Source organism: Felis catus, chromosome C1 (assembly GCF_018350175.1).
Source record: "Felis catus isolate Fca126 chromosome C1, F.catus_Fca126_mat1.0, whole genome shotgun sequence".
Lineage (NCBI taxonomy): Eukaryota > Metazoa > Chordata > Mammalia > Carnivora > Felidae > Felis > Felis catus.
In genome coordinates, this window is record NC_058375.1 from 53,274,081 (window position 1) to 53,287,720 (window position 13,640).

The 13,640-nt window shown below is 41.6% G+C and overlaps 1 protein-coding gene across 3 annotated transcripts in view; it reads left to right on the forward strand.

The window, feature by feature from the left end:
• The window catches only part of CACHD1 (cache domain containing 1), a 212,656-nt gene that overhangs the window by 159,811 nt on the left and 39,205 nt on the right, over positions 1 to 13,640 (forward strand). For all 3 annotated transcript variants that reach the window (XM_023258777.2, XM_045035964.1, XM_019837162.3), the window contains 2 exons: positions 5,795 to 5,944; positions 10,080 to 10,313. In XM_023258777.2, coding sequence (XP_023114545.1) covers positions 5,795 to 5,944; positions 10,080 to 10,313 — 384 coding nt within the window. The remainder of the gene's footprint in view (positions 1 to 5,794; positions 5,945 to 10,079; positions 10,314 to 13,640) is intronic.

Genomic DNA, 13,640 nt, shown 5'->3' on the forward strand with positions numbered 1-13,640 from the left:
ACATCACCTAGGTCTGTGGTCTCCTCTGAAGTTTGGAGTCTTCTTCCAAGCTCAGCTGTCGGCAGAATTCATTTCCTTGCAACTGTAAAACTCCCATGTACTTGTTTCTTCAAAGCCAGCTGGAGAGTGTCTCTTTGAGCCCCTGACTTCAGGGACGGCTTGGACCCTCTTTTAAAGGGCTCATTTGTTCTAATCAGACCCATCCCCTTTTGAATTAATCCGTTTTCTCTCCCTTGTGATTAACTTATTAGAAACCCCAATTACATCTGCAAAATCTCTCCATCTTTGGATGGATGTACTATATGTAGTACAATCACAGAAGTGAGGGTGTGGGCCATTGGGATCATCTTAGAATTTTGCCTACCAGTCCTGTCAAGCATCAACTAGCCACAGACCAATATTACAGGACGGCTGAGAGTAAAGTTCCCCACAATTCAGTAAGGCCAGTGGAACAAGGTTGACTCCCAAGTATTCAAGACAGATTGGCTAGTTGGTCAATGCCATTTATCAGCTGCTGTTTACCTATCCACACTCCTCACCAGACTTTTCTACTTGATTTCTCAGTCGTTAAGCCATGTTCAGAGTTTAATTTTTTATTATTTTATTATTATTTTTTATTATTACGGTATTCAAATAATGGAGAGAAATGTTTGGCTGTGGCCTGGCAGTGATTGTGAGTCAAGGGAGCCCAAAGTAAGTTAATGAGGATCATTTTGGGGAGCATGGTAAACTAGAGGGCACATGGCCCACGGAGAAGGCAGCTGTTTTTCTGTGCAGCCTGTGATTGCCACGTAGGAGGGCCTGCCCAGGGTTGCCAGATCTCCTATTTTAAGAGAAGCCAGAAATCTGGATTTTTATGTGAACCCCCTTGGTTTTCAAATGTTGACATTTGTTTCAGCTTTAAAACTGAGACCTCATTAAACCTCTTCTTACAAACTTCCCTGCACTACACATTAACAGAAGGCTGCTTTAATGGGAGGCATTTCTCCTCTGGGTTTTTTGGTTTTTCTTAATGTTGGCAAACAAAAACATGGCAAGAAGAGTGACCATCACAGCCTTGGAGGAATTTTGATGGCACTGTTACTTAAATACTCACTGGAGTCCTTTTTAAGCCAAGTAAGATGTTCCTAAATTTTTGTTCATGGGCATTTACTTGACAGCTTCTACTGGCAGTTGAGAGGAAAAAGAACTCAGAGCGAATTGCATAAGGAAACACATCAGAAATTAGCATTGTCCAGCTCATTAGGGAGAGATTTGAGGTGTTTTCAAGCAATTTAGCATAGTGGTTAAGTATGTGGGTTTTGGACTTTAACCAATGTGAGTTCAAATTCCTACTCTGAAATTTTTATAAACTTGCGAACTCGTGTAAATTATTTGATCTCTCCAGGCCTAATTTCCTCTTCTGCAAACTCAGGGTGATAATAAGATCGAGGATTCCATCATAAATATTAAATGAACATTACCCGTGGTTATTATGATATTCAGTTTCCCATAGGACTTCTAGCTCTGGCTAAACTAGAGCAGACACCTCAAGCATCTAAGTTGACCTCAAGCCTAGATGGCTGAGGACTACACTTTATAGACTTGGCTACAGCATAGGGAGGGATGTACTCATCTTAGGAGCTCGCACTCTATCTCATTACTTCTCTTCTGCTTCCTAGATAATTATTTAGCTTCTGCTGAATGCCTAATACTGTTTTAAAGCCCCAGGGTGGGGGGGGGGGGGGAGTTCTAATGAGTAAGACCTACCCTGTAAGATTGTTGTAAGGATTAGTCTGTGCATGATAATAAAGTATCTGCCCCAGGTGAGTAGCTATATGAACACAGGCTATCTGCCATAAATCGTGGTGGCTTTGTACCAATTTGTTCTGCACTAATCAGAACATCCAAAACTTTTACCCATTGCTGGCTCTTTTTCAGTCCCATGGCAAATCTGTAACTGATACCATCGACATATTTGGGTTGCCTGTTGAGGGTGGGATTGGTTCGTAGGTCATTTTGTAGCAGAAGGAATACAATGGTGAGGTAGGAGTGGGGAATCCAATGGCTTGGGCGAAGTCCAAATTTGAGTTGCTCTTTCCTCTTTGATATTGACCTCAACACATGCTTGTATCAAGGCTTGGACAGGGACTTGTCAAATGGAAGCTATTGTGTTTTCTTCCGGGCACATGCTATGTCTTTGCTCCGCCCCAAGCCCTTATAATTACTCATCCATGACATTACTAATTATAAGGTTTAATTCCTCTGAGTGCCTAGGGAAGGAATATCCAAATAAGTAAAAACATAATATATCAAATTTGGCAGATCCGATATCTAAAAAGGATAGGACTAGGAGAGAGGCTGGGCAGAGACAATGAGGATGTTTATAGGGTGGATGTCTTACTGTTGGAATGGGAAGGAAAAATACTTGACTACTAAAGGAGGGGCTGCAGGCTGCTGGCCTTCTGGCTTTCCAAATGTGGGCCTGTGCCTTAACACCAGCTCTCAGTGACAGCATATTTTATCTAGAGTCATAAAGCTAACTAAGTAAGGAAACTCAGAGAGTTCTCTTTTAGGTCCGTCTTACGTGTGTCCAGGCATTTATCACATATGGTACCTTTGCCGTGGGGTGATGGTTTGTTTGCCTCATACTTCAGATCAGCCTCATGGTATATCTATACTCCCCCAACTAGGGAATCAAGTAGCATTTTTTTTCCAGTCTGAAGTTTAAGTGAGAAGTTTGGGGACTAACAATATTTCATAGGACAGTATTTACATCATTGGAAAAATATTGACATCAAGTTTAAGATGGATATTTCTAAGCTTAGAGATTTTTTTTTGTGTGTGTGTCAGCCTTCACTTCTTAATTTCTGATGAATAAATAGTACAGTTAAATTTGCAGTTAGTGGGGTGCCTGGGCGGGTTCAAGCCCCACATCGGGCTCTGTGCTGACAGCTCAGAGCCTGTAGCCTGCTTTAGATTCTGTGTCTCCCTCTCTCTCTCTGCCCCTCCCCTCTCATGCTCTGTCTCGCTCTGTCTCTCAAAAATAAATAAACATTAATTTTTTCTTAACTTGCAGTTAGCATTAGAGAATTATTCAACAATCATAATACACTTATTTGTGTATTAAGTTTTGGTAGTAAATAAGAGACAACAACTTAGATTACATTTACTTCTTTGAGTCAATTTTATTAAACTCCGTTCAGTTCAATGTACAACATTGATACAACATTAATTATTCAATTCTGTATAATAAAGAATGCGGGGCGCTTGGGTGGCTCTGTCAGTTAAGCATCTGACTTCATCTCAGGTCATGATCTCACGGTCTGTGAGTTTAAGCCCCGCATTGGCCTCTGTGCTGACATCTCAGAGCCTGAAGCCTGCTTCTGATTCTGTGTCTCCCTCTCTCTCTGCCCCTCCCCTGCTTGTTCTTTCCCTCCCTCCCTCCCTCCCTCCCTCCCTCCTTCCCTCTCTCTCTCTCTCTCTCTCTCTCTCTCTCTCTCTCTCTCTCTCAAAAATAAAGATTTTTAAATCTTTAAAAGATTTAAATATTTTAAAAAAAGAATGCTTCCAAGTTTAAAATGGAAATCTATAAACTAAGGAAACCTAATCTTTGTATCCTCATCATTGTTAGGATAATTTTTTAAAAGGGTAACTAACTGTATTCATTACCTATTGCTGGGTAACAAATTCCCCCAACACTCAGTCACTTAAAAAACATTAAACATTTACTATCTCAGTGTTTGTAGGTCAGGAATCTAGATACATCATAGTTGGGTGCCTCTGGCTTAAGATGTCTCATGAGGTTAGTCACATTGTTGGCCAGAGTTGATATCATCTCAGAGTTCAACTTGGGAAGGGCCAGCTTCCAAGTTCATTCACGTGGTTGCTAGAGGGACTCAATTCTGAGGGCCTTGGTGCCTGGCTTCTAACGAGGCTTCTATGAGCCATATGCTATGGCCCATAGCATAGTGTCTGACTCAGAGTGAGAGAGCCTGCACAGTGGAAGCCTCTGTGCAGGCTTCCAAATCGATTTCTTAATACCTCCCCACCCCCATTACCTCTCCTGCATTCTATTCCCGAGAAGCAAGTCTTGAAATGCAGCCCACACTCAGAGGGAGACAGTTACACGAGGGTATGGCTATCAGGAAATAGGATCACTGGCAGACCAACTTGGAGGTTGCCTACCACAGTACCTATAAAGTAACCTCAGTTAAATGACAAGAATAAGGACCTGAAGAAATAAGCATATGACATACTCTATAAATATTTATTTCTCAATAGAAAGGTAAACTCCCACATAGGATATCTCAATAAAAATGTATAGTGAGCCGGGGCACCTGGGTGGCTCAGTTGGTTAAGCGTCCGACTTCGGCTCAGGTTATGATCTCGCGGTCCGTGAGTTCGAGCCCCGCGTCGGGCTCTGGGCTGACCGCTCAGAGCCTGGAGCCTGTTTCAGATTCTGTGTCTCCCTCTCTCTCTGACCCTCCCCCATTCGTGCTCTGTCTCTCTCTGTCTCAAAAATAAATAAACGTTTAAAAAAAAAATGTATAGTGAGCCAAAGAATCTCAGATTGGAAAAACTGTGCAGAAGTCCAGCTCACTTAATTCCCTCCCTCCATTCAGTATTCAGCCTCTGTTTACTTATCTCCAGTGATAGGAAATTCACTACTTTTATTTTGTAGTAAATCCACTTGAAGGAAATTCTTCACACTGAGTTAAAATGACCTCCTCAATCACTCTACCCACAAGCCCTAGTTGGGAAGTAATTTAATCTTGAGTGATAGGTGCTGCTTCAGACTAATAGGAGGGTTTTGTTTGGGGGAGGGGGGTGTTAAGGTTTCTTTCTCTTTTACTCTGTTTGTCATCAGCCTTTGGTTCGCTTGTGTCTTGAATTAGCCAGTTAGTCTTCACAACAATCCTGCAAGGAAAGTACTGTCATTATCCCCATTTTGTAGACAGGTTAAGAGAGCGAGTGTAGAGAGGTTAGAAAATCTGCCTAAAATTACCCAGGCACAACTTATAAGTTACAGAGCTAGGATTTCAACACAGGTGAAATGTTTTTACTGACTCTCATCTTGATGTTTTTACTACTCTTCTATGCTAAGTTTTAAAAAACAAAAATGTTTTGGGGCGCTTGTGTGGCTCAGTCAGTTAAGTGTCCAACTCTTGGTTTCAGCTCAGATCACGTGGGTTCAAGCCCCAGATTGTGCTCTACGCTGACAGTGTGGAGCCTGCTTGGGATTCCCTCTCTCCCCCACCTCGTCTCTCTGCCCCTCCCCAAGTTGCGCTTTCTCTGTCTCAAAAAAATAAAATAAACTTTAAAAAATAAAATAAAAATAAAAACAAAAATGTTTTCTGGAGCTACTTAGTGTAGGGGCAAATAACCTTACATTTTAAGAGCCTGTGGAAGAACTACCATCCATTTTAAGGCCTCGTCACCCCTAAACTGTTTGTTCCTGGTAAAGCCCCTGAGTCACTGAGGAAAGGATATATCGGGTCCTGAATCCTCTGTTTCAGAAGGCAAGAGAGATCTCCATCTGGGATGGCTAAATTACCACACCATGAATGCCTGAAGGAAATCACCTTTTATCTGGTAAATTTATTAGGAACTTCTCTTCAGCTAACACTGGGTAAATGAGGCCTCCTGGCCCACAAAGGGCAGGATGGAAGGGAAGCAGAGGCAGGGAAGGAGGCTGAATACCCAGCCAGGCAGGTCCTTGAGGTGGGAAAGTCCAAAGGAAATGAAAAAGAAACAGAACTGCTGCCTTTAGCTAGAATCCAACGTAACATTCAATTTGTATGTTTTTGTTTAGATACAGACATGGTCATAATTTACCTGTCAGCTGGCATCACATCAAAGGACTCTTCGGAAGAAGATAAAAAGGCAACTCTCCGCGTCATCAATGAAGAAAATAGCTTTCTAAACAACTCTGTAATGATTCTCACCTATGCCCTCATGAATGGTAGGTAGTATTCCGAGATTTTTCTTTCAGATGAAAGTTCTCTCTAAGTGCATGCTGCTTTCAAAAAAAAAAAAAAAAAAAGTAAAAAGAGCCCTAACAGCATGCACTTTGATGAAGGGTATGAGGAGAGACAGCTAAGCAGCTTCCTGCACAAGCCTTTCTCTCCCTAACGTTGGTATTCAGGGCATGTGTTAGGATGTCCCTCTCTCTCTCTCCAGCGCTCTCTCCAACCAGCTGCTCCTTTCTGAACCTTGTCCAGTTATGTGGGCTTGCAAATGATTCTGTATAGCTCCATTTTTTTCAGTTCTCCTTCATATTCTTGGATTTTGATACTGCGTGGAGGTTATTAACTGAGCTCATTGATTTAAGCTTCAGGAAGCCAAAATACTGACCTAGATTCATCTCTATAACCAAGTCAGTGAGTATCACGTTTCCCTGCAGAATCCCCACCTACAGCCTCTTCTGCTACTTTCTCCACCTCAGCTTCCTTAACTATATAATGGAGATAAGAATTAGCCACGTGACAGGGTTGTTGGGAAGATTAGCTCTAATGTACAGTAAACACTGGAGAGTGTCACTTTCCAGGTACTCATGAAGGTTGATTTTGTTGCTATTAGATCAGTATGTGAAAGGGTTTCATAAATCGGCCAATCTGAGGAGATAATATTTTTCCTTCTCTCCAACGCGTCCTCCAGTCTGAGTTCAGCCCAGTTTTCTAACTTTTCTGCTCTGTCCTGTCTCTTCACCTGTTAATGCATATTGCCCTTCCCCCAGAGTATCTTCTCCAGACCCCTTACCCTCAGTGTTCATGGCGACCATATTCGCAAAGCCATGTCTTGATCCATATGGTCTTTCGTCCCTCCCATCCATTTCCAGATTTCCATGCAGAACCACGTGGCTTTAGGGACAGTGGTTCTCATTTTAACATGCTAAGGATTACTTGGAGGTTACTGTTTAAATGCAGATTCCCAGGCAGTGCCCTCAGATTTTTATTCAGACCCTCCTAGGCAGAATGCAGGAATCTGTGTGGGTGAGCATGATTCCTTCCCAGATATTTTGTGGACTCTACATGGAAGAACTCAGGGTGTGAGGTCTAAAGGTTCTGAGTTCCGGTCTCCATTTATTAGCTGGTGGCGTATGGCAAGTTACTTAATCTTTTTAGGCTTCAGTTATATCTGTAAAATGAAAATAATAAGATCTGCCTAGAGGTGCTGTGATAATAAATAAACAGGATACAATGTGTTAAAAGTTCCCAACACGGGTACCTGATAAATAACAGGTCCTCAAAGCCAGTTGTAGGAGTGAATTAAAGTTTGCGTAATTTTTTTTCTGGCTTGTTATAGCTCAAAGGCCAAGGAGCCTCTGTCTCACTCTGGCTCAGGGTCAGCTCTCTGTTCAGTATTTCAGTATTCCTTGTCGCCAGAGTGTTGTGCTTGCTTCTGTTAAACGTGTTGTCCATTACGCTGAATGATGTGCTCACCCGTCTCCTTCCACTTTCCAGAAGAATGAGCTGCTCAGCCATGAGCCGTGTCTTAGTTTGCTATGTATCCTGAGCATCAGGCACAGGGCTGGGCACAGCCGAGGTGGGCAAGGATGGCCTGTTTTTGCCTGGGACACATATCTTTCAGTGTTATCTCTGGGTGCCATTTACTCTTTTTTCCTATGGTTTAGCTTCTTTGACTCGTGCAAGGAAGGAAGAGACAGAAGAAGGGAAGAGAATAAAGGTGGTTGAGCCTACAAAGTATAACATAGTGCACTGAGGTTTTGGAGATGTATTGTACAGAGTGCCTGTCCTCAAGAAGCTTGTGACTTCTTGAGAAAGACTACAGACAAGGCAGATGAATTAAATGCAATGGTAAGAAAACTTACAAGGAAGTGATCACTTATTTTCCATTAGATTCGAAGGTCTGCCCAGGCAGATACTAAGTAAAGAAGCTTCCTCGCTATCACCCTTGTCTTCAATGGTGCTAAATCTTCCCACTAGAGTATTTTGTGCACCTGCTATACCCCTGATAATCCCACTCTTTAAAAACCTCTGGTTACTTCCCTCTAATCAACCTCAACTCTTCTTTTTTCTCCCTGTAATCTAACTGGACACAACATCATCACTGCCAGGTTTCCGTCTCTCCAAATGCCATCTCTGAGCTTTGTTCATTAAGATTGACACATGCCCTTCCTCTACCAGTCAGGCTTCAGATAGGGAAGCAGAGCCACTATGAGAATTTTGGTAAAATGAATTTATCATCAGAATTAAAGTATATGCGATTAAGGGGAAACCTGGAAAAGTAAAGATCCAGAAAGAGAAACGGACAACTCAGCGTTTAGTAACCAGCCCTGGCGTGGGTGAATAGGTTGGAGCTTGTAGGAATGTCTGAAAGCTAGGAACATCGAAGATCACTTGGGAGGTCTGCATAGAAGCCTATGAGAGGTTGTTGGCCCTCCGTGGCTGCTCTACCCCTGTGAGTTCTCAGTGAAGCATCTGGACTGAACCTAGGGTTGCCCTTGTTGAGCAAGCCAGCCTGCAGCTGAGAAAGGGAACTGAATGCAGATCAGGGAAGGTTACAACAAACTGCAACATTCTGGTCCCTCTGTGTCTGTTCCACTTCTCCAATCAGCAACACTTCACTTTTGGGCCACCTTTAACCTAGAAACATACAGGAAAAGGATTCTGGGAAATATAGTCTCCAGGATGGCCATTGTTGGTGATAGAACCATCCACCATACCTACCAGTCTGTCACTCTACTGCTACCTTTGCTTCTCATTTCATGATGTAGTACATATAATACCCAAGCTTGGATCACCTTCCAGCCCACACTGTTCTTTTTTGCCTAGTAGATGCTCCTGTTTGTTACTTTGCTTTTATGTTTGAGTCAAACAGTACATGACAAAGAAAGGAAATGTATTTTTTGCCTTTGTCTCCTTTTATCATTCATTTCTGTGAGCTTCTCAAGGATGTAAGGCCAGGGATTAATCATGCCTTTCATGCCTTTCGTATTATTTTTTCTCTTTGGAGCGTACCTCTCATCTCCCCTATCTCAACTTGATGTCAAGGAAAGATAACAATAATTTGCTTCTGCCTTTTTAGTATTGTTGCTCGAGTAGAACAAACTCCAAGTTATTTAAATACAATGTGTTAAGAAAAATTATATCCGTTAGATCCTTGTGTGATTTTAGAAATGGACTTCAAGGCTAGAAGTATACATACTCTTTAGTTAGAAGTGATAAAGTCACAGAAGACAGATGAACCATGAACTTTTCAGCTGTTGTTGTTGTTGTTTAAAATGAAATAGCTGAACATGAGGCAAAGCCTTTTTAAGACTCATTGGTTGAATCTCAGTAGTGACTGAAATCATTTGAATTTGTTTACAATGGCATCCATATGGGATCAGTTACTAATCCTTTTGACTATGTTCCAACAACAATAGCAAACCAAAATTTTTTTAAAAGGCTTATTAAATTTATTTTTATGCTATAGATTACAGATGTTAAAGAACAGTACATCCCAGTATGTCTAAATCTTTTACAAAATCTTTAAAACCCTCTCGATGTACAAAATGTACATTCAATAAATCAAATCCAGTACTGTCCTAACAGTATCAAGCATGAAAACATTGGTAATTAAAATGAGCTTAAAGACACCGGGTTTGGAGGCATCACTAAATGCAGTCCATAATGCTTCCATTGAGTTGCATGAGACTTTGGCAAGTGTTTAATAGGCAAAGAGGTAAGAAATGAAATGGTATATCACTATCCTTTAAAACTCTTAAGCTTTATCTACTATTTAAATGCCAACTTGTTAATCATTACTTTTGTTTTCAAATATTTCAAATGCATAAAGCTTAAACTTTTAGGGGAAAACATCAAGCCAAATGGGCTCCTTTATTTACTCATGTGCTTCTCATAGCTGCCTTTTGAAGAATCCCTTTGCCCTCTTGGCTGTTTGAGGAAAGACACTGCCTCATGCTTTGTTCCTCAGCAAGAGTTGGTAACAGTGTCCTGGGTCTGTTGTCTCTGCAAGACCTCTTAGACATGGCAAGATTTCATCCATGCCCTTCTTAAATCTAAATGGCAAGGTTATTGTATGGCTATACACCATTTTGGTTTACACTGCCTACCTTTGGCTTTCCGTTTCAGATGGGGTGACTGGTTTGAAAGAGCTAGCTTTTCTGAGAGATCTGGCTGAGCAGAACTCCGGGAAGTATGGTGTGCTGGACCGGACAGCGTTGCCTGTGATTAAAGGGAGCATGATGGTGCTGAACCAGCTGAGTAACCTAGAGACCACAGTTGGCAGATTCTATACCAACCTTCCCAACCGGATGATTGATGAAGCTGTCTTTAGCCTTCCCTTCTCTGATGAGATGGGAGATGGTGAGTCTGGGGACAACTTCCTACTGAAGGAAGGGGAAAAGAAACAGACATGGGTCCACCAAAACAACCACTTTGAAATGTCACCCAACACCCATCTGTGAGCATTAGAAGGTCTGGACAGGCAAGGGAGTGGTCCTCCCTTTCTCTGGTCAGAGGGTGGTGTAGGTCTCTTCCATCAGTCTGGTAGCACTGTATTTTAAACAGAAATCCCAGCCCTACTTTTTCCACATTGCCCTAGCCTCAGTCAGCATAATGGATCTATTGGGGAGGATTACTGAGGATTCCCCAGTATGTTGAGTTGGAACAAAAGAGTAACTTTGCATAGCAGGTGGTAAATCTCAGATGTGTTTAGGACTTAGCCTGAGAGGTAAAGCAACATGGCATAGTCAAACAAAGACAGGTTTGGCATTAGAGGATTTTAGGCCCACTCCACCCCTTAAGTTGTTGTCCTTGACAATTTATTTAATCTCATTAGTTCCCATTTGGTCACCTGTTAAAAATGTAATAATGTCTTCCACATAATAAATCTTTCAGGTTGTTAGGAGTAGAAGATTTATTGGTGCCTGGCGTACCTCTCAGTAATAATTACTGCTCTTGTCACTTTATTATTTTACTTTTGTTATTATTACCATTATCATTGTCATCATCCTGATGTCCCAAGTTACCCACAGTGTGATATTAGGTAAAGTGTTTAACCTTCACATGATTAACTTTCTTGGTCTACGAAATGGGAAAAATATTTCTGTCAAGGCTGTTGTGAGGATTACATGCACTAATATATGTGAAGCACTTAGAATAACGCCTAGCCGACAGTATATGCTCATTAAAAGTACAACCTTTTTCATTCCTTCTGCATATTGTTTATCCTTTCCCCCACCTGTCCCCCTTTCTTCTCTGACAGAGAGGATGGAAGAAAAATCTAATGACTAGCCAGACACCATGACCACATGAGATCTTATTTTTACGTTCCAATAACTCTCACAAATACATCTAGAGAAAACCCACGTATAAAAAGTAACAGGCCAATAGAGTATGTTTTCTAGAAATTAGGTAAACATGTTTTTTCTATAAGGAAGAAATGTAGTAGCCTCTGCTATACGTCAGGTTTTTTTGTGTGTTTTTTTTTTATCCTTCCTCTTTCTGGCAGGGCCCACAGATATGTAGACTATAGAAACTCCCACCTTTAGATAAAGTTATTTCCTTTTATAGGGAAATGTCAAGTTTTAAATGCAAATGACTTTTGATGCATCTAACCCACAGTATTGAGTGCCGGCCAAGCCTTGTGTCAGGCAGTGATGGGTAAGGCACACATCCCACCCTCAGCAAGCATGTAAGTCTGATAAGAGAAAGACAGATCGATGAGTCATCTTAATCCTGTGTCAGAGGAACAAAGACAGATGTGGAAACCGAGTCCTGTACAAGCACGGAGGTTTATGCAGTCAAATCCTTTGACCATTAGTGATATCAGGCAGAGTAAGACCCTTCCTAAAATTCACCTGTACAACCCAGAGAGCTATGCAAAGGCTGTAAATCAAATTGTGGGCAGTTCTTTGGTTCTGTGCTGGCTGATGCTTTCCCAAATTTAGTCCTCAGGGCCTGTTTTCTGAATCCTCTACCGTGGGTTTCAGTGACTGGGTTACTGGTCTGTTTCATTCCCCTCCTAGAGCGTGCCTTTCGTGTTTATATTTTCAGTCCCTAGAATTATTGGGTGACATCTCTGCTAACTCCACAACATGGGGATGCTGAGCCTAGGAAATCCCATGTTTACTTGGCTCTAATTCAAAACCTCCACAGATTAAAATATCGGTTACTGGACATATTTCTTTTAACAAGTAAATCTATGTACTTTAGGTTAAAGTAGAGAGGGCATTTGGGGATTTCATTAAGTATAGCGAGAGCTTAGCATACTTTATTTGCCACAATGGGATGAAGAGTCTTCTGTCCGAGATGATAATTGAAAAGTAAGATGGTGTTTCTTTTTTCAGGCTTGCTCTCAACATAGCCAGAGGAGGATAGAATTCTGAAGTAAGCGTATGGTCTCAGAATATTTGTTGCACTTTGCTGCTCTATGAAGATGCCTTTAATCTTAGACACAAGCCCAGGGGAGCCTGGCGTGCAGGTTATGACCTGTGTCTCCATGCTAGCCCTCATGCACTGCTCCCATCATTTATAACCCCTTTGTCCAGGGATCCCTAAGCAAAAAATCTCCTTAAGATACATTGCTAAAACCTTCTGTTGACTGCTTTGGAAATTATAATAGTGCATAACTTTTCTTTTTTCCTGTTTTATTGATTTATAATTGACATATAACATTGCATTCATTTTAGGTGTACAACAAAATGATTTGGTGTGTGTATATATTGTGAAATGACCACTGTAATAAGCTTAGTTAACATTCATCACCCCACATAGTTAAGACTTTTTTTTCTTGTAGTGAGAACTTCAAAGATCTATTCTCTTAGCAACTTTCAAATCTACAATACAGCATTGTTAACTAGAGTCACCATGCTATATATTACATCCCCAGAACTTATTTATCTTACGTCTGGGCACAACTTCTCACATTTTTCAGTGTTGTGTGCCCTTCCTCCTACCACGTGATGCATTTAATTGGCCTTTGCAACCACAAGTAAGTCACTAATACTTTGAGGGACCTCACACAGGTTTCTATATGTAGGAGTCTATTCTTTGTAGAAGACTTGAAGTATCCAATTCCCTTTCCTGGGTGTTTATAGAAGAATAGTTTTTTGATGTGCTGCTAAGGCATGAACTTGCCATTAAGTGCAGGAAAATACAAGAGTAAGATGGAGAGAAACTATGCGTCTTTTTGTTTTGAGTTTTACTTGGAACCATAGGATTGTAGAACTGCTAGGGGTGCTAGAGATCATTTTGTCTCCAACACATGAACAGAGGTGGCGCCACTTAACCCAGCTCAGTAGGAGAGCTGGGAGGAGCTCTCGTGGTTGTTCCAATGCTCAGGGCCACGCGCTGACACCCAACACGTGTACGTTGTCTTTGCCTTTGCTTTTCCCTTTCCTGATTATCCTGTTGCTTTTATATGGCCTGGAGCTGCGAATGGCTTTTATAATTAAAGAGCATGAGTGGGGGAGGAGCAGAGAGAGAGAGAGAGAGAGAGAGAGAGACATGGAATCTGAAGTAGGCTCCAGGCTCCAAGGCTTATGTGGGGCTCGAACTCACAAACCGCGAGATCATGACCTGAGCCAGAGTCAGACACTCAGCTTACTGAGCCACCCAAGCACCCCTAAAGCTTTTTTTAAGTTTGTTATTTTGAGTGAGAGAGTGGGGGAAGGGCAGAGAGAAAGAGAA